At 33.6% G+C, this 24,611-nt stretch overlaps 3 protein-coding genes and 2 non-coding genes across 8 annotated transcripts; 4 read left to right on the top strand and 1 right to left on the bottom strand.

Annotated features, from left to right (window-relative positions):
* Positions 1 to 6,344: 6,344 nt before the first annotated feature.
* On the top strand, positions 6,345 to 9,440 carry LOC126683196 (protein MAINTENANCE OF MERISTEMS-like). 2 transcript variants are annotated; one of them, XM_050379038.2, is made up of 6 exons: positions 6,345 to 6,471; positions 7,047 to 7,320; positions 7,407 to 7,820; positions 8,079 to 8,623; positions 8,709 to 9,119; positions 9,200 to 9,440. In XM_050379038.2, exons 1-6 carry the CDS (start codon positions 6,433 to 6,435, stop codon positions 9,371 to 9,373), a joined length of 1,857 nt encoding a protein of 618 aa, XP_050234995.1. In that variant the 5' UTR covers positions 6,345 to 6,432; the 3' UTR covers positions 9,374 to 9,440. The 2 variants fall into 2 exon arrangements, with proteins under 2 accessions (XP_050234995.1, XP_050234996.1); XM_050379039.2 differs by having other exon boundaries at positions 6,362 to 6,471; positions 7,052 to 7,320; positions 9,200 to 9,438.
* A 116-nt stretch (positions 9,441 to 9,556) lies between these two features.
* Positions 9,557 to 10,889, bottom strand: LOC126682077 (uncharacterized). The gene is made up of 2 exons (XM_050377629.2): positions 10,815 to 10,889; positions 9,557 to 10,294 (listed from the first exon to the last, which is right to left on the bottom strand). Exons 1-2 carry the CDS (start codon positions 10,887 to 10,889, stop codon positions 9,557 to 9,559), a joined length of 813 nt encoding a protein of 270 aa, XP_050233586.1.
* A 2,830-nt stretch (positions 10,890 to 13,719) lies between these two features.
* Positions 13,720 to 21,631, top strand: LOC126683195 (probable LRR receptor-like serine/threonine-protein kinase RFK1). 3 transcript variants are annotated; one of them, XM_050379035.1, is made up of 25 exons: positions 13,720 to 13,814; positions 13,982 to 14,092; positions 14,591 to 14,765; positions 15,225 to 15,296; positions 15,401 to 15,469; positions 15,539 to 15,610; positions 15,821 to 15,892; positions 15,977 to 16,048; positions 16,134 to 16,205; positions 16,294 to 16,365; positions 16,487 to 16,558; positions 16,654 to 16,725; positions 17,272 to 17,340; positions 17,646 to 17,711; positions 18,099 to 18,161; positions 18,245 to 18,292; positions 18,444 to 18,484; positions 18,634 to 19,022; positions 19,105 to 19,303; positions 19,400 to 19,543; positions 19,738 to 19,850; positions 19,963 to 20,173; positions 20,276 to 20,510; positions 20,624 to 20,774; positions 21,068 to 21,631. In XM_050379035.1, exons 2-25 carry the CDS (start codon positions 13,999 to 14,001, stop codon positions 21,413 to 21,415), a joined length of 2,991 nt encoding a protein of 996 aa, XP_050234992.1. In that variant the 5' UTR covers positions 13,720 to 13,814; positions 13,982 to 13,998; the 3' UTR covers positions 21,416 to 21,631. The 3 variants fall into 3 exon arrangements, with proteins under 3 accessions (XP_050234992.1, XP_050234990.1, XP_050234993.1); XM_050379033.2 differs by having other exon boundaries at positions 13,721 to 13,906; XM_050379036.2 differs by lacking the exons at positions 13,720 to 13,814; positions 13,982 to 14,092 and having other exon boundaries at positions 14,621 to 14,757.
* A 317-nt stretch (positions 21,632 to 21,948) lies between these two features.
* TRNAK-UUU (transfer RNA lysine (anticodon UUU)) lies at positions 21,949 to 22,020 on the top strand. The gene has a single exon. It is a non-coding gene; the product is annotated as a tRNA-Lys (tRNA).
* A 2,250-nt stretch (positions 22,021 to 24,270) lies between these two features.
* TRNAK-CUU (transfer RNA lysine (anticodon CUU)) lies at positions 24,271 to 24,342 on the top strand. The gene has a single exon. It is a non-coding gene; the product is annotated as a tRNA-Lys (tRNA).
* Positions 24,343 to 24,611: the final 269 nt, after the last annotated feature.

The following is a 24,611-nucleotide window of genomic DNA, read 5'->3' as shown; positions in this document are numbered from 1 at the left end:
GGTCTAGTGCATCTCCAAACGTCTTAATTCTGGAGAGCGCGAGTTGAACATGCGGAGCTGGAACCGTGGGCAGCAACTGTTTAGTATCGGGCAAGTAACACCATAATATGATATCAATGAGAAAATCTGAAACCACGCGATCCGCTATCTCAACTGCTCGAATCTTGATGGCTGTGTCATCATTGCGATCAAGTGGTTGTTGCATGATGCTCGATAGAGCTTCTTCGTATGTGGTTGGATTAAAGACGTCGTAAACAGGAGATTTGTTTTCGGGTCTCAACTCTTTCAACATCTCAGTTTTCTCATTAAGTCGCGCTTCCATGTCTCTTAAATGTATCTTCACTGCTTCGATTGGATCCATACTAAGACTTTTAATGTAATGGTTAGTAAATTAAATAGCCATTAACATGACGAGACCCTGCTTTTATATACTAAAAGTCCAATTCCTTTTAGGATTTTGATTGCAAAATACCAGCCTAAGAATTTTTAGGATTTTGATTGCAAGATTCCTAATCCTATAAGAATCGGGTTAGTGTTATCATCGTATAATAAGATAAGAATATATTATATAGGAATATATCACCTTTTTGTTCTCTGCTTTTCTTAAAAAGATAACAACTGCATATTAATTTTTCCAAGTAAATTATTGTTTATGAAAAATAAATATCGAAACACATACGCATGGCCTTAAGTTTTCCTATGCTATACTGTTATCCGGCGCACACAAATGCGTGAATAGAGCCAATAATATTACAACATGTAACTAAAATAATGTTAGTAATTTAATTTAATTAACTAATTTTTTTATATAGATGTTACAGTATTATTAGATTGGTTTAGGTAGATTTCATATCTAAGAGATGTAAGTCCATCAGGACAAAGTACATGCAAAAAAATCAATTTCAAGTGAAAGAAGTCAATCCAAGTAGGGCCTTTTAGAGGACTAACTCTTCCAAATTCATTAGATTGGTTAATAGTTATAGGTAGCTTTCATATTTATGAAATGTAAGTTATAGACTATTTTGAATATATGTTAAACATAAAGGATTTATTTAAAAAAAAATTTAATGAAAAAGAAGTTAATTTAATGCTTTATGTACAATTAAAAGCGAATGGTGTTACTTTGGATAAAATGATGATTTTACAAGGTCATGATGTAATTCAAAAGAGACTTAAAGTGGGTGTTTTTGACATTTTGCCATAATTTAAAGCCAAATTATTTTTTTAAATCCAGATATATACAGTTTTTATCAATTACAACTAGACCCTTTAATTTTTACAATTATGTTCAATTTGAAATTTTTGTTTTCAGTTGTGACCAAAACTTTGAGTTTTGTTTTTTAAATCCAAACTTTTGCGTTCTTTATTAATTACGATCAATTTTAAAAATGAGTTAATATGAGCTTTTTTTGCCGCAATTTATAAAAAAAAATGTAAAATTTGGAGTTACAAAATTAAATTATATTTTTTTATCATAATTGCAAAAAACAAACTTTGAAATTAGACATGAATGTAAAAATTAAAAAATTTGATCGTAATTGATAAAACATATAAAAATTTAGATTTTAAAAATAGTTAGACCTAAATTTAGTGACGCCACGTTAGAGCTGATGTGCTGAATATCATCTGTGTTACATTAAAATGCTCTTATTCTTTTCATTAAAGATTATTTTTTTTTATTAAAAATACTCTTTAAAATAATTAAGAGTTACATTGCTAATAAAAATAGAAATTGGTAAGACAGTTTAATACAGAAAATAAATATCATTGCCAAGTTGTTAAAGTTTCACATAATCAAGAAGTTACTTCAATTCCTTTAAGAAGACAAAAAGTTACAAATTTGTAGTTCTAATGAAGATCTGAGGTATGGAATTTATGTTTCATTCATGTACATTGCCTTACAAATTTGTATGTTGAGCTTGTCAATTGCATTATAAGTAGTAAAACTAATAGTTTGGACATGTACGACTTTCTAAATTAATATGATTTCTCAATTACGTTTCCCGTCTCAAAATGATAGGTCATTTGGACAAACATGATAATTAAAAAAATATGATTAAGTTGGTTAAAATTTATTATTTTATCCAATTTTTCATTTTTTTTATCCTTTAACAATTTTTAAAATATATAAATCAATTTTAAAATATATAAATCAATTTTTATCGATTTGTTGTCGGAAACGCAAAGAGTATTATTGGTAATTATACCTATCAAAGTGAAGCAGAAAGATGTAAGAGTCATATTTAGAGATGGTAACTAAAAATTTATATCAGCAAGAAGATAATTTCAAACTTGAAAATTAACAAGTCAATTATTAGACATGCATGAAAGGACTATGAATAGGACATTACATATTACCTAACATTTGATTGTGATCAGATAAGCTTTGATTAGAACCTTTAAAACATGTTTAATTTGATTACCATGAAAAAATAATATTAAGCTATGCAAATGTTCATGAAATGACTCGTGCGGATGAAAAATTAGTCTTGGTCTTGTTTGGTTTTGTACTGTTTTTTTCTTGGTGATATGTGGCTGTTCTTTTCTCATTTTGATGAGTATATTTTTGGTACATCTATATATTCACTTTGAATTAATTATTTGATTCACTTTGAAATGATTATTTGGCTAGATCCATCATAAAATTATTATAATTTCACTTGATTTTTAACAAATATTTTATTTTTATATAACCCTTTGATTATTTATTTTTACATTTGTGGTCCTAATAATATGGATGAAGACAAATAAAACGTTGTTGTTTTTTATTGGCATGGAACGACAACATCTCATGCTTAAAAGGACCGCATATGTATAAAATAAACAGTTAAAAAACTATTTAGATATAAAATATTTATTAGGGACCAAATAAAATAAAACATGATAGTATAGAAACTTAAGGGTGAAATTTAGCCTAATTATTTCATTTTATCATTATAACACCAATTGGAAAGTCTAGTGAAAAAACACCACACAATCAATTTTATAATTAGGGGTGTAAACGAACCGACCTGTTGTTGAGCAAAAACTGCAAGTGATGGTATCACGCAAGTAATATAATCCGGAAGTACGGATATCGATTCCACAGAGATAACGGACTTAATGACTAATTTTAAGTATTTTTTTTACCGGTTAGTTACGAAAATAGTTTGAGAGTTTGTGACTAAATTAAACAATTAAAAGAGATCAATTAACAAATAAATTTCAAGTAATTGAAATCAATAAATTCAAATGATTCAAAAGCTAATATTTGAAAATAATAAGATTAAAAGTTTTAAGGGTTGATAATTCCGAATAAAAATATAAAATCATGAACATTGAATATCTTGGTGATTTTATCTAGAATCGAGTTATTCTAAATCATCGAATTCCGCTCTCTCAAGTCTCAAAGACCGATAAAATTACAACTCAATTAATTAATTGATAAATAACTTGCTTTCACGACATTAAAAATCAAATAAGCTAATTGAATTGCAATTGTGAACAAACTTAAAGATTACCTAAATTTCAACCTGCTCTCACGACATTATTTTTTAAGTTCTCAAGATTATCTAAATTTCAGCCCGCTCTCACGGCGTTGTCCTTTACGTTTTCGATTACCTAGATCTATTAAATTAACAATCTCCCAATTAGTTAATTAAACATGCACCATGAATCAATCTCTCAATTAAATCCAAGCATTAACTTTAATAATCGAAACACGATAATAAATCACCAATAAATTCAAAACCAATCAATCATATATTTAAACGTTCATATCAACCATTGAACAAAAGGTTTAGTTATTCATTGTCATATTGACAATAACAATGGATTTGTTACACCTTGAGTACATAAGAGATATAAAATAAGAATGGTGAAAGTAATCTATTCTAACACAAGAGTCTATCTAACTTTATGTCTAAGACTAAGTGACTCTAAGTCTCTAAGTATTTTTTCTTTACACAAATGGGGTCTATTTATAGAGTCACTAGGAGCAGAGCTCAAGTCAAAGATATCGTCCTTTCATATGGAACTTGAGTGATGATCAAATTGAGCATATCTTTTTTCCTTTGAGGGTGGAGTGATGATCAAGACCTTCCATAACTGTCTTGAGTGAATCAATCTTGATTTATCTTATTTTTAAAAATTGCATATCTTCTTCTCTTAATGAGCTTTTAACTTGTTGTCAAAGCTCATTTCTTTGGGTGCAAGTCAAAGAAGATCACTCTCTTGAGTGTTAATCCAATTTATGTTGTTTATGGAAAGTCTAGTGAGAGCCCTCCAAGCATTCCCAGCCTTTTCTCCCATGCGCACAATGTTTTTGTGCATTTCCAGATCTCAGCCGGCCATTGGCCGGCCTGATGTCGTGGGCCGGATGGAGGCCGGCCGAGCTTCTGCCTTCTCTTCTTAACAAGTTTGATTTGATTCAAACCGGTTGGACTTGGACTTGGGTTTTGGCTTCCTGAATCCTTCTGGCTTGACTATTTTTACATTTGACTCTGTTTGAATCATAAATACCCAGAATTGATAAATATTTATATTTTTTTATAAAAACTACAAAATAAAAGAAATTAACTATATAAATTTTTATTTTACGCACAAAGCGCTACAAAATAGCAAATAAATGCTATAAAAATGACGTAAAATAATAGTTTATCACCTGCTCGTGAGCAGCTCGGTGTTCGGTTCGTGTTCGTTCGTACCGCTCGATCTTGATTTTATGTTTGCTAATTTAAATAAAACGAACATGAACATAGTGGTGTTCAGTTTATTTAGGTTCACGAACAACTCGATTAGCGGTTCATGAACAAACTTGTGAACGAGTTCGAACAAGAGTTCATGAACAAGTTCATGAATGAGTTCGAATAAAAGTTCGTGAACAAGCTCATTTAAAACTCGGTTAGATGTTTGCAAACTGACTCATATTTAAATTAATTTATATAAATATCATATATAATTCTAAAATTACATAAGCTTAACAAAAGTACAGTTTTGATATAAGAAACTAACATAGTTTTATGCTCGCGGGTTTTATATGTTTTAGCTATTAAACGAACGGACTCGCGAATAGGCCTGCAAATAGGCTCGTGAACGGAGTCGTTTGGTACTTATCGGTCTTGTTTGTGAGTCTGTTTGCGAGCCTGTTTGCGAGCTTGTTCGCGAACGTTTTCGTTTAGCAACTAAACGAATAAACATGAGTTGAACACGAGCCAAACGTGAATATTATAAAATCTAAACGAACGTTCAAAGATCAAACGTACATGAATCGAACATGAACACCTTATTTGCTAAACGAGCTGAACATGGACATTTTAAAATTCGGCTCCACTTGATTCATTTATATCCCTACTTATAATTTCATTACTAAATTATCTGAACTTCCTTCTTTCATTGTATTTAAATTTTAATTCGTAAATAATTGTAACCATCAAACATTTTCATTAATAAGATTATATTTATGTTAATTAGAATAAATTGAAATTGCAATCACATAAATATTTACATGATATCAATCTTTTATTTATTTTTATTAGGTGAAAAATTATAATTATCAAAAAGCTAGTTTATCAGAGACAATACGTAGAATTTGATAACATGCAAGACACACCTCATCTATTAAATAAATTAAAATAATCATATGCTACTAAATGATATTTTTTATGATAATTGTAAAATTATGTATGCATCTCTATTAAGATAAAATAGTCATGCTATCAAACTGATAATATTACAAAATAAAAAATTGTAGTTGAAGGCATCCGTTATGACCATTGAAATAAAAGAGATTAGGTTTGCTTCGCTTGTCATGATAATATTAAACTTTAATCGCATGACTGCAACGACTAGTAGCTATAACTTCATCGTTAAAGTTGTTAATCACATTTTATATGATATATCTCCTCTTTAATGTTGAAAATATCGATATTGACAAACATACTTATATTGGTTAAATTTGTAAGATGGTGACTTTACTTATTTCAAAGATTCAAGTTGTTTGCACCATAAAAATCAATATTTTCATCTCCAAAAATAAAAATTAAACTATTTTTAAATTAGATTAGATCATATCCAATCCAATTGCTACACTAAGATAGAAAATAATTTTTAGTTCTAGATTAAAATTGGTCAATTCAAAACTAAAGAAAAAAGCTATGTAAAATTAAAAAGATTAAATTTGAGAGATCGTGGAAGTGATTTTTCACCAAAAGTAAGACAGAATTTTCACCAAATGCTACATTGCTCTTTTATTGTCAACTTTTGTCAACTTAAACCTCAGTCGCTGTCACAATTCTTTTACTGGATTGCTATTCGCCGCCCCCTTTTGCTTACCACCGCACAGGCGAAGGACAATTTTACCCTTTTCACATTTTCAATAGATAACCAATTCATAAAAAAAAAACTAAATCCTCTCAACTCATTCAACTTTTCACAAATTCATATTTTACGAAAATGTCGGATTTGGAACGAGATAGAAATCGACAACCTCCGGTAAGTATTTTTTTTTATTAATTTCGGTTTTTTTTTTTAAAAAAACAATTTAAAAAATAGAAAACGGGATTTCACGTCCCCTCCGGAGGAGGGGACGCCGGAAACCGGCGTCCCCTCTTCCGGAGGGGACGTGAAATCCCACGTTCCCTCCGGAAGAGGGAACGTGGATTTTCCACGTTCCCTCTTCCGGAGGGAACGTGCGGCGTCCCCTCCGGAAGGGGGGACGCCGGAAACGGCGTCCCCCCTTCCGGAGGGGACAGGGGACGCTGGCGTCCCCTCCGGAAGGGAGGACGCCGTTTTCGGCGTCCCCCCTTCCGGAGGGGACGAACGGCGTCCCCTCCGGAAGAGGGGACGCCGGAAACGGCGTCCCCCCTTCCGGAGGAGACGTGGGCGTCCGGCGTCCCCTCTTCCGGAGGGGACGCCGGACGCCCGTTCCGTAATTTAATATAATTTATTTTTTTTTAAAAAAAAAATAAATTTAAAATAAATAATTATTTGAAATAAATTAAATAATTTTACAAATTTATTTAATTTAATATATATTATTTCTATAATTTAAATTATTATAATTGCAGGGCAGAAAGCGTATGGGGAAGACGTTTTTGGCCCCAGAATTAGGGGGATCGGGAGCCCGTCACGTTACGACGCGTAAAGTTTCTGCCTCGGCTCGACGGAAGAAACAAGCGCATACTTCTCCCGATGAGGTCCGCATTTCTGTTGAGGATCTTAGAGAGTCTGATGATTTTGTGAGCTCAGAGGACGAGCCAGAGGACGAGCCAAGTGAAAAAATTTACATTTCTAAACGGAAAAAGGGTGCAGGTGGTCGGTTCGTTGGCGACTCGTCATCAGGTAAATATAATTAAATGATTATAATTAATTTAATAATATTGTTAAAAAATTAAATGTAATTTAATTATGTTTACTGTTACTTTCAGGGTCGAACAGACGACCTGAAGAGGTTGACGTGTGGACCGTTACTGGTCCAGTACCTGGTGGACCCGAGGATGACACTGTTATTCCTAGTTTTCTCGGGCATGTCGCTTCTCGGCTATGGGATGGGGCGGACAGAGGCGTGCTGAAGTGTCAGACTAGACATGGAGCTCTGAAGAAGCTGAGACAGTGGTATGAGACGGCCTCAGAGGAGGTTAAGGTGCTGATAGACGGGACTGAGATATCACATCTCCCGTTTATCATGTTTGATCATCTGGATATCCCGCTCCTTTCTGCATTTGTGGAGCGATGGCAGCCAGATACAAACTCTTTTCACATGCCATTCGGGGAGATGACCATCACATTACATGACGTGTGGCATATTCTTCGGATTCCAGTTGCTGGGGCTATGGTTTCAGGTGCGATATTCTGTTATATTTTTTACATTTAATGTTATTTAGAATAAGTTAATTGTTTTAGGTTATTTAATAAAATATTTAGACAAATTAGTTGTTTAATGTGGATTGTGTTTTGGTTTGCCAATTGTAATTTCTTTGCAGGACTTCCCTGAAAAATGGGTGATGCTCATTTTTAGGGGAAGTGCTGCCCAATTTTTTCTAGAAATTTACTGTACCTATTGCGTGATATTAATTTAAATTGCGAAATTATGTTTTCAGGTCAGCCGAACAAGGCTCAGCTGATGGCTTACTGCGTACAGATTTTAGGTATTTCACCAGAGGATCTTGTGAGTAAGACGAGCAAGCATTTTGCCCAGGGAGGTGTGCTGATTGAGTCGATCATCAGCTTATGTAGGCGTGACCGTACTGCAGAGGTGGAGGCAATAGCCTGGATCTGGTTGACGTTAGGTTGCACTCTATTCACTGACAAGAGTGGCCATCGGATTAGACCTGCAACCATATGGGAGGTGCGGGAAGGAGTCACAGATACGAGTACAGTTTCCTGGGGATCAGCTACACTAGCTTATCTCTATCGGCAGCTTGGAATCTCATCGAGAGGAGACTGCTCCGGTTTGACTGGCTGTCTGACACTGCTGCAGACATGGATTTATGAGTACTTTCCATGCTTCCGGCCCCAGCGAGAGCGGTTGTTGATCGAGTCTCATCTTCCTCGAGCTTCTAGCTGGAGTGCTATTGCGTCTGATTGCTCAGCCACCCGACTTCGGTCCTTGCGAGCTCGTTTGGACACGCTGACTGCTGAGGAGGTATGTAAATTTGTTAATCTATTAGTTAAATTTTATTTTATTACGATCGCTATATTTTAATTTTTGTTTTGTAATTTTTTAACAGATCACATGGCTCCCTTTTGGCGGCGAGCCTGCTGCCACCGTAGAGCACACTGCATATTATGGCTGGATAGCGTACCGGGACATTGTCGAGCCGTACATGCCGTCTAGGGTGCTGCGACAGCTGGGTTATGTGCAGACTGTACCTGTGCCAATTTGTCGGCCAATAGGGGCTGTTAGGTCCTGGAAGTCACTCAAGTACTCTGTGGACATGAGTGTGACGATTGCGGTTGACATGTGGAACGCTTTTCCGGTCATGTACAAGCTGCCGTTAATGGGATTTGAGGAAGCCCACGTTATTGCTGGAGGATGCCATCCAGCTTACCTGGACTGGTTCGAGCGCCATTCGCACCCCCGTGTCCTTCCTGGCAGAGATGTTCCACGACGACATCCTCCCCGCAGCAACAACGATTATGTAAGTTTTCATTTTATAATTTAGTGAATATTACATATATTTAACATATTGAATTTACTTGTCTATTTGTGGTATTACAGTGGATGACACTGGTGACCACGAGGTACGAGCATTTCATCCAAAAAGTCAGCACGATTACCGGCCAACATAGACAGCACTGCGACTTTGACGGCATTCCGGAGTTGGAGACTGAGACGGAGGAGGCCAGCACGGATTTGGAAAGAATCATGGCCGCTTGGCGCATTGCTGACTGAGTGTTGTTAGTATATGCTGTATGTTTATATTATTAGTACTTTTTTCTGATTATGGACTTGTTTTCTTTAGATGTTAGTTTCTAGAGAATTTTTTTATATTATGTACGTGTATGTTTTTATGCAATTTCATGAACATTTTTAAATATTACGTACTGTGGAGTTCAAAAATATTACACGTAAATATTACACGTACTTGTTCGTCTTGTACGTGGAGTCCATGCCGATGATCCAGTAGTACGTACGAAGTAGTCTCACTGAATCAGGATGAGCCATGAAAATATGGGTCAACACACCTGTATCCTCCTCAGCAAGAGTCCAGTGTACATAATCATTTTGCTGAGCCATGTGATAAAATTGCCCAACCACATCTCTACCCTCAAAGCTAGACTTTCTCAAAGTCTCTCTATAGTTGTACACTTGCTTTATTCTAGGGTTGTCAGATGGTACTTTTTCTTTTAAAGCTGCCATGATAGAACACGGCTTCGCTTGTGCCGCAGTCATATCTCGCACAATTTCTTTGGCCTCGCCACTCAGCCCACTCATCTGACGGTATCCTTCAGGATACACAGCTAGAGCATGGTTGTGTGTACTCGAAATACCAGGATCTGTAAGTATAAACCATGCAGTCTTTCCTAATTTGACAATAATTTTAAATTTGCACTTACACGCTTTTGTCTTCGTATTTTTCCGTACGAAGGAATCAGAATCTGTGAATGAACCTCTGTAACGCTCACCCCGAGCACATCGTAGAAGCTTCTTTTTCCCCTCGTTCTTATGTGACGAAATGACTAATTCAAATCCAATCTTTATAGCAGTACTCTTAGCCCAAGTAATTGCTTCAACATCACTATCAAACCCATGATCTAGCTTAAACCAATCGCTGTAATCAATTCCATCACCGCCATAATCTTCTAAATCAACCTGCAAAACATAAATACTTACGTTTAACAAATCGAAATAATATGTAATAAAAAGTCGTAATAATATGGAATAAAAAATTACTGTAATTATTAAAAGTTAATTTCAACGTTTTTTTTAGCATTAATTAATTTCCGGCCGCGACGTTTCGGTCGCGGCCGGAAAAGGGGACGCCGGCGTCCTCTCCAGAGGAGAGGACGCCGGCGTTGGGCGTCCCCTCTAGAGGAGGGGACGCCCAGCTCCACGTCCCCTCTAGAAGAGGGGACGTAGAGTTGGGCGTCCCCTCCTCTAGAGGGGACGCCAAACGCCGGCGTCCCCTCTTCTAGAGAGGACGCTCGCGTCCTCTCTAGAAGAGGGGACGCCCAAAATTGGCGTCCCCTCTAGAGGAGAGGACGTGGAATTTCACGTCCTCTCCTCTGGAGGGAACGTGAAATCCAATCGTCCCCTCCTCTGGAGGGAACGTGAAATCCAATCGTCCCCCTTGAAAAAATTTAAAAAAATATTTAAAAAATTTAATTATTACCCCAGAAAAGCCGGAAAAACTTGTTTCCGAATGCCGATACTCGTTTCCCGACGAATTATACTCGTTATCCGTCATTTTACTCGGCTTTTTACATATTTTTCCGAATGTGTTCGAATAAGTTGAGAGAATCTTGGTTTTTTTTTTTTGCAAATTTTTCTAAAAGGGCAGAAAATGTCTTTTGCCTGTGCGGTGGTAAGCAAAAGGGGGCGGCGAATAGCAATACCCTTCTTTTAACCTAATTTGTGATTATAACCTTAATCATATCATGTAACTGTGCATACAACCTTACATGACTCAAAATTATAAAACTACTAGTGAGGTACCCTTGCTTCGCTTCGGGATTAGATCAGTTTAATTTAAAATATAAATTTAAATTCAAAAATATAAATTATATACATGCTAATTGTTTAAAAAAATCATGGTCGTTTCGATATTTAAAATTGAATGTACGCACGTTTTAAGTTATTTTAATATTAAAATTGATATTAACTGTATAAAAATTAAATTTTGTAAAATATATTAAATGTCCACAAGTTTTGTAGTAAAATAAATTAATAATATAAAAATATTATTTAAAAGCCTTATGATGTTGTAGTAAAACATTTCAAATAATTAACTAAATATCAATGCGTTGTGCAATTCAATTATTTTTAGTTTTGTATGTTATAAATTTTTAAACTGTAAATTTTAGATGTCTTACAGATTTAGGTTAACATAAACAAATTGATAATTAAAAAAATTAGCAAAAGATGTCAACTTGTTTTTAGCTAAATTCAATGATTCAAATTTTAAAGTTCATAAATTTGATACATTTTAAAAATTAACAATTTATTAAAAATTTGCATAGAAAATTTATTTGATGCATTGTTTAAGAGGATTTATTTTATTATAGAGATGGTCTTGACACTTTAAATTAAATTATTAATTATTATTTTTATTTTTTCTATTTAAAATCTTGAATCTAGTTCAAATTATTCTTTGCATTGTTGTCAGCCGAATATCAATACCCTGTAATGTATTTCCTTTTCGCCAACTGAACTAAATTAGTAAGTCACATAAAAATTAAACATAACATGAGGATAAAAAAAATAGTTCGTTCAATTAAATTAAGGTTGCAACTTGATGATTTTATACACGATCAATTTTATGTTTAAGCATTTTTACACACGATACAAACTCCTTTTATCATTGTTGAAATGTAAAAAACATTTACATGTTCAAGAAGTAATATCATTTAATTATTTGATCAATTTTAATTTTTTTATTTATTTCTACCATTTTCTTTTTAATTTATACTGTCGTCAACAATTTACGAAAATATTATTAAAATGATATATTTTTTAAAAAATCACATGTCATTGCATATAAATTAATTTATATGCTTTTAAGCATTTATTCTAAATATAATATGGTTGAAAAAGTTGTATTTTTAAGAGGTTAAATGGGTAAAAATTAAAAATTTAAATGTGCAATAGACAAAAAGAATAGTTAAGGGGTTAAATATAATAAAAAAAATAGTTAAAACGTCTAATGGAACACGAAATTAGTTTAAAGGTCATAAAGACAAAATGGTAAAATTTAGGGGTTAAATAGAACAATGAAAATAGTTAAAAGGCTCAATAGAACAAAAAATTAGTTTAGAGGTCGTATGGAATAAAGTGGTAAAGTTTAGGGGTTAAATAATGTATTAAGCCCTTTATACTATGATTGTATATATATAAATTATTTATATGCTTTTAAGCATTTATTCTAAATATAATATGGTTGAAAAAGTTGTATTTTTAGAAGGTTAAATGGGTAAAAATTAAAAATTTATATGTGCAATAAGTAAAAAGAATAGTTAAGGGATTAAATATAACAAATTTATATGTTTTTAAGCATTTATTCTAAATATAATATGGTTGGAAAAGTTGTATTTTTTAGGAGGTTAAATGGGTAAAAATTAAAAATTTAAATGTGCAATAGGCAAAAAGAATAGTTAAGGGGTTAAATATAACCAAAAAAATAGTTAAAAGGTCTAATGGAACACGAAATTAGTTGAAAGGTCATAAAGAAAAAAATGATAAAATTTAGGGGTTCAATAGAACAATGAAAATAGTTAATAGGCTCAATAGAACAAAAAATTAGTTTAGAAATCGTATGGAATAAAGTGATAAAGTTTAGGGATTAAATAATATATTTAGCCAAAGAGGTTAAATGGGTAAAAATTAAAAATTTAAATGTGCAATAGGCAAAAAGAATAGTTAAGGGGTTAAATATAACCAAAAAAATAGTTAAAAGGTCTAATGGAACACGAAATTAGTTGAAAGGTCATAAAGAAAAAAATGATAAAATTTAGGGGTTCAATAGAACAATGAAAATAGTTAATAGGCTCAATAGAACAAAAAATTAGTTTAGAAATCGTATGGAATAAAGTGATAAAGTTTAGGGATTAAATAATATATTTAGCCAAAAGGTTCACTTTTATACTAGATATATAGACAATCACAATCACTTAATCAAATGAATACAAATTATTCTAATTTAATCATATAATCACAATCCCTCAAGTTGTATCCTACTTATAAAATAGGATTAATTAACTATAGTCACAAACTTTAAAATTAATTTGTTCATAAAATTAATTCATACGCTAATTGTCTCTTATTTACAAGTTAAGAGAGCAAATTGCTATTTAAATCTGATAAATTTATTCACTATCAACTCTAGTTGGTATTTACATATCTATACTGGCATAGATTATTTAGTGCATGCTTTACTGAAATTAAGAAATAATTAGAAGTAATTTTGAAATTGGGATACAACTGACATAATTAAAAGATTTGATTGTAATTTATAAACCCCAAAAAATTTGGATTTAATTGATGATAAGTCCTATTTTAAACTGCAAATTTAAGTCTAAAAAGGTGGCATCTTTAATTAAGAAAAATCAAAAAAACATTACAAGTGCTAAACATGAGAAAAATCAAATTAAAGCACACAGTTCCAAATTATAATCAGGCATCCAAATCCAATGTCTTGCTTCCAATAGAATTTCAATTATTACAACAACTGTTTGAACTTCAACTGCCATTTTTGCATATTCATAACTTGTAAAATCTTTACAATTTAACAACTTTTAGTTACTTCAAGTCCTTTAAGAAGCCTAAATCTTTGTGTTTTTGCAGTTCTTGAAGTGAAGGCCATGCTTGTTAGGAGGCAGTTTCTATGTTTTATTATTGCTCTCAGTTGCTTTGAGTGGCTGAGATTTTGTGGGGCTATGCTGGTTCAACAAGAAGGTGATAAAGTTTTAATCTTTAATTATTTTTGTAACAAATTTAATTGGAAAAGTGCAGAAAATGTGAAGGAAGTTGAATTTTGGGATAATGGGTTATTACTTTTTGCAATTTAGTGAAAAATTTAGTTTCTTTTTGTTGAGATAATGTGGGGAATAGAGTAAAATTCTGAATCTGGCTAGTGGATGACTTGGGATTTTATGTGTGTTTAGGTGATGAGAAAATGTGGGAATTGGAAAAGGATGACAAATTTTGATGCTCAAGTTGGGCATTTTTTGGAGTAAAGATGTTATCTTTAGAGCAGTTTTTGGAAATTTGTTTAGTGACACATTTTTGTAATTCATGATAAAGTAATTTTTGGAATAGGTCATTTTTTGGTATGTTGTTGTTGTGGCGTGCTGTGATCTGGGAAGAACTTTTACATATGCGCCTTTTTCATTAGCTTTAATCTTACTAGCTAACCTCTTGTTGGATGCATATTTGGTCGTGGGTGATGTTTAGTTGATGCTCTTGAGGAAATTACAAGGACAATGGGATCAACGTACTGGAAGTTTGATGCAGATTCGTGTGAAGTTGAAATGGTTGGAGTAACACTAGTGCCACCAAGGGGTGCAGAGCACAACATAGATTGCCAATGCAACAATGAGAGCGAAACTGATTGTCATGTCGTAAGGATGTATAGTTCGCTCATCTACTTTTAGTGAAAAAAGTTGATTTCATATCTTTCTTACTAAGTTTGCTTTAGTATTTTAGATTTCGGGTCTGATATGTGGCAATGTGGCATCTATTTTCTTCATCATGGAGCTTACGTTGTTCGTTATATCGACAGATGTCATGTTTTTTAACTACGAACTTTCCAACACTAGCATCTATTTTTATCCAACCTAATTAATAATCTTTAGCTGAGTGGGCTATATCTTTGCAATGTAGGCTTTTTATTTTTAAGATGCTTGCTCTTTTTGCTACCTATGCTGTTTTATGCCCGACAAAAAGCTTGGAGTTGTTCACGTTTCTTGTGTGGATGTGAACACTTCATATCAAAATGTTTATTTTGTTGAATGATTGTACCAAATATAGTCTTGATTGCTTATTTCTGTTTTCTAATGCCAATTGTCATAATTCCATGCATTTTTAGAGTGCTCAAGGGTTACAATCTTGCTGGGATTCTTCCTCCTCAACTTGTTAAACTTCCTTACCTCCAACAAATGTAAGAGCCTCTTGAATGTTATAAAATAATATTGAAGTTAATACATGGTATTGCTTATCTATTATTATAGCCTTCTTAACACTGGATTTTCATTTCAACTACAGTGATTTTGCTTACAACTTCCTTAATGGTTCTATACCGCGTGAATGGGCTTCATTGCAATTGACTTACATGTGAGCACTTGCCAACTTTTGGATTCCAGTATTGCCTCCATCACTCATTGACTAGCATCTTTCATACAGCTCTCTTCTTGTAAACCGCTTGTCAGGGGAAATTCCAAAGGAATTGGGAAATATTACCACTCTCACATATCTGTATGTTCCAAATCTCAGTTGGTCTTGTTCCTCTTTTCACTTTTTGGTACTATTTTTTATGACAAAAGCTAATTGGACTTTAGCCTTTTAGAGTTTCTTGTTTGGTTTTGGTACATGGGAAACTTTTGATGCATGTACTATTGCATTTGCTTATTAATTTTTAATACCTTCTTTTGTTACCTACTCTTTTTCTTTGTGGTCTTCCTTCAGGTCCGTTGAAGCGAACCAAATTTCTGGTGTAATACCATCTGAACTCGGGAAATTAGTCAACCTGCAAACCTTGTATGGCTTCTTTGTTCTGCATTTTTCCTAACACCTGGATGAACGATTCTTTTATGGTATCTTGATGCTATCTTTTCCTTTCAGGATGCTGTCCTCTAATCAATTCTCCGGAAACTTGCCAACATCCTTTGCTAGGCTCCGTAATCTAACAGATCTGTAGGCTTTCATAGTGTTTTCGTTTTGTACAGATATTTAGGTTTTTACCTCTCTTAATTCAGAAGCTTTTTATTGTACAATGCAGGAGGTTAGATGACAATAAGTTCACAGGAGTAATTCCCAACTTCATGCAGAATTGGAAGAAGCTTACGAGACTGTAAGATCCCTACTTAATCTTAACTTCCCATTCGAGTTTTATGACCTCACTTGTAACAGATATCTTTTGTAAATTTAAAATATTGAAGACAACTGCATGGAAGTGGACTGGAGGGCCCCATTCCTTCAAGTATTTCTCTTTTGACTAATTTAGTTGAGCTGTAAGTATAAGGCTTTGTTCTATTAACCTAGTTGTCTGATGTCTTATAGGTTTTTTTTTCCTTTTCTCATTGTTTAACAACTTTTTTTTAACTTCTTATTATCGTGGTATATTTGTTACAGGAGAATTAGTGACATTAAAGGATCAAGCCAAGGTTTTCCTCAGCTGAGCAACGTGACAGGCTTATTGAGATTGTATGAATTGGCCATATCATGTAATATTTGAAGGTATGAACTGTAGTTATTTCATCTATATTTGTAACTTTACATATATCAATTTTATATGCTAGGATTTTGAGGAGCTGTAACATTTCCGGGGAGCTTCCTGCCTATATTTGGACGATGAAGACTCTTGAAGTGTTGTATGTAAACAAGCCTTTGATGCATAAAGTTTCCTATTAGCAGTTTTATTCTTGTCCTTTATTGTGAAATACTTATGAATTGAATTTTTTTCCAATTGTCTTGAATCGTTGTGAGATGCAAATCCATGAAACACAATCTTAAATAACTTGGAGCAATGCTGACCACTTGATCTGGATTCTGGACTTCTAAAAGTTGCTAAATTTTTTATGTGAATGTTGGTATAGCTTATTAAGGGTTCATGGCATGCATCAGAAAGAAAAGGAAGAACACTGAGTTTTGCCTAGATTTACAGATGCCATTTGATTTTACTAGCTAACAATAGTTGAGTACCCTAATCAAAAACCATAATAACTTCTTTTGTTTTTGTTTCCCTGTGTACCGCCTTAGTGCCGTCTAGTGCTCCTAAAACCATCTCTCAGTACCGCTAGCGCTTTTAACGACCTTGGTTTCCCTCATATCTCTCACCTCACACATCTATGAGAGATTTTAGCAACACTGCTGTAATTGTTTTTTTATTTTGACAAGTTATTTTGTACCGGTTATAGGGATGTCAGTTTCAACAAGTTAGTTGGAAGAATTCCTGATACCATAAGTGCAGAACGTCTGCGATTTATGTAAGTATGTGGGTAAAAGTTTTTGTCTTCATTTGCTTTGATTTCACTGCAAAAAATTTAATTTTAGTTTAGGTTCTGAATAAACAAACTGAACTATCTTCTTGGCTAGAAAAGTACATGACATATATCAAGGAGTGTTTATAAGTTTGAGGGACATAAGCAACATTGTTAACAAGTTCTTAAATTAGTTTTCTTTCTGTTGTAGGACTTTTCAAGAAATGGAACAATATATTTTTATCTTAAGCTTTTAACTGTTGCTTTCATGTTCTATTTCTAACGTGGTACTCGTCCGATTACTTGGATAGCTTTTTAACTGGAAATATGCTGACTGGAGAAGTGCCTGATTCAATCTTGCAAGGAGGAAGTACTATGTATGTCTCTTGTCGCACCTCTTATTATCTCTTGAGCTCAATGAGATTTCTCTTTCTTTTTTCTGTTCTTTGGAAAGTAGAAATTGAATATTACGAATCTGTCTACAAGAATATGAGAAGTGTCCTAGAAAGACTGTTCAACTATTTGATCAAATTTAGTATTTTTCTCTTGTTCCATTTCAGATATCCCAATTCTTTTTTTTTTCTCTTTTAGTCCTTTGGTCTCTTGTTATTATGAATGCTGTAGCAGCCTAAATTAGAGTACTTTTAAAGCTATCTCGGTATAGTCGCTATTTCCAAGATACTATCTAGCCAAATATGAATTGGGTTTGATACCATTCTTAGGCTAATCACTGTGAAAATATTTGTTTCTGATTCTTGTCACAGTGATCTTTCATACAACTACTTTAATTTTCAGGGCCCAGAGCAACTTGCTTGTCGAGAAAACATGTAAGGACAATCTTCTAGAAATCATTCTTAATGAATCTGCTTTAAACAGTTTAAGATCTGATTTTTTTTTTGTCTTTTACTAGGAATCTGAACTTAAACCTATACCGAAGCTCATCAATGGTGAACAACTCGTAAGATTTTTGTTTAGTTCTGTTCTTTATTTTTGGACCAAGTTAAAAAATTTGGAATAGTGGTTTGCTCTATAGATTTTTAATTTTGTTTAGAATGCATAGATTTCATGCTAACATATGGTTATTTACTTATTTTACTTTCTGATGATAGGCAACTGCTTCCTTGTGTGAAGACTTTCAAATGTCCTCATTGTGCGTAATTCTACTAGCTATCATATCGAGGGCTGCTAATTATTATTTGAAGTTTCTTTCCGTAGTTTGTAATTTATTTATTTTAGCCAGTAGAGTTTCCTTTAAATGCTTTGTCCTTTGTCTTCATTGACTTGCTCTTTTGATGATAGATTCAAGTTGTTTACATGTTAACTGCGGAGGAAAAGACACTATCGTCAAGGAAAACAGAACATCCATATTATATAAAGGAGATGCAGCAGTTGAGGGTGGTGCAGCAAAATATTTTGTAAATGAGAAAGACTATTGGGGATTTAGTAGCACTGGTGACTTCATGGACGATAACGATCACCAAAATACTCGTTACGCTGTGTCTTTGCATTCATCAAATGTTTCTGAATTGTACTCAACTGCTCGTAAATCTCCACTTGCTCTTACATATTTCCATAATTGCTTAAAAAATGGGAAGTACATGGTGAAACTCCACTTTGCGGAGATACAATTCACTAATGACAAAACTTATAGCAGTTTGGGAAGGCGCGTATTTGATATTTTTGTTCAAGTAAGTTATTGCTTGCAAAATTTTAAGTATTTTACATTTTTGAAGTTGCAACTGAGGGATTAACTAGAATATTGTATCACAGCAAAAATTAGTATGGAAGGATTTCAACATTGAAGATAAGGTTGGCAGTGCTGAAATGCCTGTAGTGATACAATTTTCAGATGTAAACGTGACTAATAATATGTTGGAGATCCGTTTCTATTTCGCTGGCAAAGGGACAACGAGAATTCCTGATAGAGGGGTTTATGGTCCCATAATATCAGCCATCTCTGTAGCATCTGGTAAGTCATCTATATGATTTTCTCAGTGTTATACAATTTTCAGAGGGTGGAAAATTTGTGTTGCGTTTTAACAAAAATTTATTGTTTGATTGGAAGATTTGAGGCTGTGTTCAATTGATAAAAAGAAGGGCAATGCTTTTGTTATTGTCGGTGTTGTTGGAGCATCGTGCCTTCTTCTCGTTGTTCTGGGAATTCTCTGGTGGAGAGGATATTTACCAACAAAACGTGGAAAAGGAAAAGGTAAATGCTTTTCTTGCAAGTAAACTAGAGAGAAAATTTAGTCTTGGTTTTATTGGCAGCACATTTCTTGGTTGAACCTTTGGAATGTGACTTCCTGACTTGTGCTTACTTCTAACTGAAACTCTCTTTGCTATTACTTAAAAGTAGTTGTAATTCTCATGGCGCTGAACAAGTCAACTTGGCTTCTATAACAGATACTGAAGGATTGCCAACAGGGACCTTTCCCTTGAAAAAAATCAGAGCCTCTACTAATGACTTTGATCCTTCTAACAAGATTGGTGAAGGTGGTTTTGGTCCTGTATTCAAGGTTCGGTAGTCAACAATGTCCATTACCGTATTTGAAGAAGCGATATCTTTTCTTTTGGTCCTCTTTTGATTTTTTCAACTATTTGCGATTCTGACTAAATGTTCGGATGCAGGGTCTTTTATCTGATGGGACTGTGATAGCTGTGAAGCAACTTTCTTCGAAATCAAGGCAAGGAAACCGCGAGTTTTTGAATGAGATAGGCATGATTTCATGTTTGCAACACCCAAATCTCGTCAAGCTGCTTGGATTTTGTGTAGAAAATGACCAATTATTGCTGGTATATGAATACATGGAAAATAATAGTCTAGCCCGTGCTTTATTTGGTGAGTCTCAATCGCACTCCATGCAGAACAATTTTCAGATTACCTAAATATAACTAAAAATGGTCTGATATATAAGAGATTTTCTTGTCGGTTGATTTGCAGATGAAAAGAGTCAGCTTAAACTCGACTGGTCTACAAGGCTTAAAATCTGTATTGGGATAGCCAAGGGTCTTGCTTTTCTCCATGAAGAATCAAGACTTAAGATAGTTCACAGAGATATCAAAGCTACTAATGTGCTTCTTGATAAGGACCTGAACCCTAAAATATCGGATTTTGGTTTGGCTAGGCTTGATGAAGGAGATAATACCCACGTTAGCACCCGAGTTGCAGGAACTGTGTCAGTAACTATGTTCCTCCTTAGCTATTTTAAAATTTCCGCTTTCCACATTTTGTCATGTCTAGTTAGATGTCGCTATTAATTGTTAGAACTTACCAGAATTTGATATGCAGAGGGTACATGGCACCAGAATATGCACTATGGGGTCACCTGAGCTATAAAGCGGATGTTTACAGTTTCGGAGTTGTGGTTCTGGAAACTGTTAGCGGGAAGAACAACTTTAATTTTATGCCAAACGACGATTGTGTTTGCCTCTTAGATTGGGTACTCGTCATTTCTGTTCTTCTCCTTTACACCAACCGCACTGTTTTTTCTGTTGTTTCATCCGTGACTTAAGTTTACCTACTCGTTTCACAGAACATTGTCGAGTTCTCTCATTTCAATTTTCAGAAATGCTTTTTAAACTCCGAAACTTCATATTTATAACATGTTTTCGTAAGAAATGTTGTTCCGCTGTTCTCTTTTTCAGCGTTTCCCGTTTCAACGTTTCTGTTTCCGTGCAACATAGTGTACCTAAATGCTAATTGCATATGTTTTTTTTAATCTTTACACTGCAGGCCTGTCATTTGCAACAAAGAGGGAATCTGATGGAGCTTGTTGAAGAACCGTTAAGGTCCGAGGTTGACAAGGAAGAAGTGGAAAGATTAGTGAAAGTAGGTCTGTTGTGCACAAGCGCAACCCCTGCTCTTAGACCTACCATGTCCGAGACAGTGAACATGCTCGAAGGTCGAACTGATGTTCCTGACACGGTCTCGGAATCAAGTAGTTACTCTGAAGATTTGAGGTTTAAGGCCATGAGAGACCTCAGGCAGCACTCTCAAAGTCAAAGCATGAGCGGGAGTCAAACCCGAAACTCTACCACAGCGCCTATGTTTGGCTCGTCCTCTACGTCGGAGCATGACTGACTTCAATGAGATCAAAATCCTAAGGCTGAAGGACCATTGCCTTCAAGAAAATGTAAATCATTTATGTACCAATTTGTCATTTTTGATTTTCTTTTCACTGTAAACTTATGTATCTATCCCTATGATTCTACTAATGTGTAATATGTAGATATTTGTAAACAATTTGTACAATTTTGTATGTAAGTTATTCTCATTTGTAATGTACCATTTTTACTATTTGTTTGTAGCTGAGTACAAGATATAATCAATTTCTTCAATGTTTACATAGAAACTTACCTGCTTTAAATCAAGGGAGAATTACTAAATAGATTCTGAGATAAGGTTCTAATTAATTAAGTCCCTTTTTATGTTCTGAAAAATACCCAAATTATCTGACACCCTCAGTCCGTTAAAAGTGTTAGTTGACTTAAGTTAAAAGAACAAATTGTTAAAAATAAAATTTATTTTAATCCCTAACTTATTTTCCTTCATAAAACTTCAAAAAATTGTAAAAATTAAATAATTCTAAAACAATACTTATTATAGTTATAAACGTCTCTGTAGCCCAGTGGTAGGGCATTTGCCTTTTAAGCAAGCGGTCGTGAGTTCGATCCTCACCAGGGTCATCTATCCACAAACACAAGTTTTTTTTTTTTAATTTTTTTTTTATTTTTTGGCTAGCTTCCTTTGTCGTTATTTAAGTCAAATACTTTCTACAAACATATAAACAACTTACTATTATTATCAAAAAAACAATTTGTTATTTCAATACTTCATAAGTATTAATTTTATTCTTTATAAATTTTGAATGCTTTTAGTATGGTTAATTTAATAAATTTATATTTCCTCTGTCCTAATAAAATTGTCCACTTTGAGAATTTTTTTTATTCCAAAATTCTTGTCCACTTTCAAAAAGTAACTAACTTTTACACTCAATTTTTTTATATTACCCCTATTTAAAATCCACTAATGAGTAAATTGAAAGTAAATTGCAAGTGGACCCTTTATTAAATAGGGTATGAAAAGAAAAATAAGAATTTTTTTACAAAATCCATAAATAAGAATTGTTTTTCTTAAACTGTGTGATGAAAGTAAAGTGGACACCTCTATTAGAACGGACAGAGTAGTTAATTTTTCAAATTTTTTTTTCTGGATTATAATCCTCACCAGTGACAGTTAGAATTTTAACATAAAAACGATCAAATTGTAATATAGAATATATGAAGTAGACAATCTTAAAAATTAGAAGGAGTTAAATTGTAAAATATTAAAATTTTAGTGATAATTTTAATAATTTGAAAATTTTGGAGGAGGCAATGACACTCTCATGCTTCCTTCTCTCTCCGTCAGCGATCCTTACAAGCTACTAGACCATGAGAGGTCAATTTCCATAAACTATATATAATTCATTGCAAATAAAATATGTAGATTTATTTAAGTTAATTTAAACTCTTTTAGTCTATACCTTTAAATAATGAATGGTGTAAATCTACCAAAAAAAAAATTAAGTCGATGTCCAAAAATTATCTATTTTTACAATATTATATGTTTGCTACTCAGTCAAATCAAGTTATCATCTGCTCTTTAATCAGACATATATTTTTACCATACCTTATGTTCCAGGATTTACCAAACAGGAGTGGAAGTCTCTTTGGCATATTCCTATCCCTCCCAAACTTCACATGTTTATTTGGCGTTGTCTTCACAATGCCTTACCTATTGGGGAATTGTTATTGCAACGATTCCATATTGAATCACACTGTCCTCACTGTCAAGCATAAGAGACTCTTTTACATATGTTATTTACATGCCCTTTTGCGAGACATGTGTGGTTCTTATCCTCCTTATCATTATCTGTTACTAATATAGCATCTACTTCTTTCCCACAATTATGGTTACAATATATTTTACACTATATTGCTCGTATGTCTGCTTCCAATTCAGATGATAATTCCTTTCCCTTATTTTGCTTCCTATTATGGTTTATCTGGAACACTCGTAATGCTGCTATTTTTCGTCAAGAAGTTATTAGTGCAGAAGACACTATGTTTTTGGCCTTTCGTGCTTGTGAAGAATTCATGGCCATTTTTTCCCACACTAGCCTGCTTTCTACTTCTCCAAATTAGTTTGCTCCTGTATCTCCTATTGCTCAGATTCCTTCTCCAGGTTGTGTTAAAATCAATGTAGATGCTGCTACAGATCACGTTGCGCGACTTGGGACGGTTGCTGCTGTTGCCACTGATCATACTGGTCTTATTATTGCTCAGTTTACGGCAGTATTTCGGTTCATTTGGGATCCTGGTATATTGGAGTTTTTAGCAGTCATGGAAGCTTTAAATTGGGTACGTTCACGTCAATGGCCCATCATTGTCATTGAAGGTGATGCTCTACAAATCGTTCAATCACTTAACTTTCATGATGTTCAACTTGCAAGTGGTTGGGGGATATGTTGTGATATTTGGCATCTCCAATCTTCTTTTGTTTCATGTAAATTTTTCTATGTTTCTCGTGTTTTTAATTTCCTAGCTCATAAACTTGCACAGCTTTGTAAGCTGTCTATGCGCAGACTTTAGTTTGTATTCTACTTGTGTTATCAATATATCTAATGTTAAAAAAAATTATCTATTTTTACAAAATTATAAGCACAAACAATTTGCTGCAATTCATCGTTCAATAAGAAAAAAATATTAACATATTACAATAAGCATAAATCATACCAATTGCATATCTCTATCAATGTTTACAACATTGTACCATAGAGATATTAATAAACAAGTGGTACAATTCCTATTTATAAACAAGTGGTACAATTTTGCACTCTGCTTGCGAGATCTTAATTAAACATATCAGCTATAATAACCAATGTAAAAATAAGAGTCTCTGTAGCCTAGTGGTAAGGCATTTGCCTCTTAAGCAAGCGGTCGTCAGTTCGAATCTGGCCAGGGACATACATCTTTACTCATAAAGATTTTCTTTTGTTTCTTATTTTTTTCTGAATGCAAAATACTTTCTATAAATATATACAAACTTGCTATTTGAATTAGGTCAAGCTAGAATTGAACCAAATTGAAAAAACGAATCGAATCAAACTTCCTACGCTGATCATCTACTTTATTTATGTCTCTAGTTTATACTTGATCAATCACCACGAATGCAAAATACTTTCTATAAATATATACAAACTTGCTATTTGAATTAGGTCAAGCTAGAATTGAAC

The sequence above is a fragment of the Mercurialis annua genome, linkage group LG5 (genome assembly GCF_937616625.2).
Source record: "Mercurialis annua linkage group LG5, ddMerAnnu1.2, whole genome shotgun sequence".
NCBI classification, from domain to species: Eukaryota; Viridiplantae; Streptophyta; class Magnoliopsida; order Malpighiales; family Euphorbiaceae; genus Mercurialis; species Mercurialis annua.
This window is presented reverse-complemented; position numbering and strand designations above follow the sequence as displayed.

What these genes read in the sequence shown, in the direction of transcription:
- LOC126683196 (XM_050379038.2), top strand. Translation starts at nt 6,433, where the DNA reads ATGTCGGATTTGGAACGAGATAGAAATCGACAACCTCCG. An exon ending in TGCTGGGGCTATGGTTTCAG is followed by an intron (nt 7,821 to 8,078) that starts GTGCGATATTCT and finishes TTATGTTTTCAG; the next exon opens with GTCAGCCGAACAAGGCTCAG. An exon ending in CCCGCAGCAACAACGATTAT is followed by an intron (nt 9,120 to 9,199) that starts GTAAGTTTTCAT and finishes GTGGTATTACAG; the next exon opens with TGGATGACACTGGTGACCAC.
- LOC126682077 (XM_050377629.2), bottom strand. Translation starts at nt 10,889, where the DNA reads ATGACGGATAACGAGTATAATTCGTCGGGAAACGAGTATCGGCATTCG. An exon ending in GTTTTTCCGGCTTTTCTGGG is followed by an intron (nt 10,295 to 10,814) that starts GTAATAATTAAA and finishes TATGTTTTGCAG; the next exon opens with GTTGATTTAGAAGATTATGG.
- LOC126683195 (XM_050379035.1), top strand. Translation starts at nt 13,999, where the DNA reads ATGCTTGTTAGGAGGCAGTTTCTATGTTTTATTATTGCTCTCAGTTGC. An exon ending in CTTCCTTACCTCCAACAAAT is followed by an intron (nt 15,297 to 15,400) that starts GTAAGAGCCTCT and finishes TTTCAACTACAG; the next exon opens with TGATTTTGCTTACAACTTCC. An exon ending in GCAGAACGTCTGCGATTTAT is followed by an intron (nt 17,341 to 17,645) that starts GTAAGTATGTGG and finishes TTACTTGGATAG; the next exon opens with CTTTTTAACTGGAAATATGC.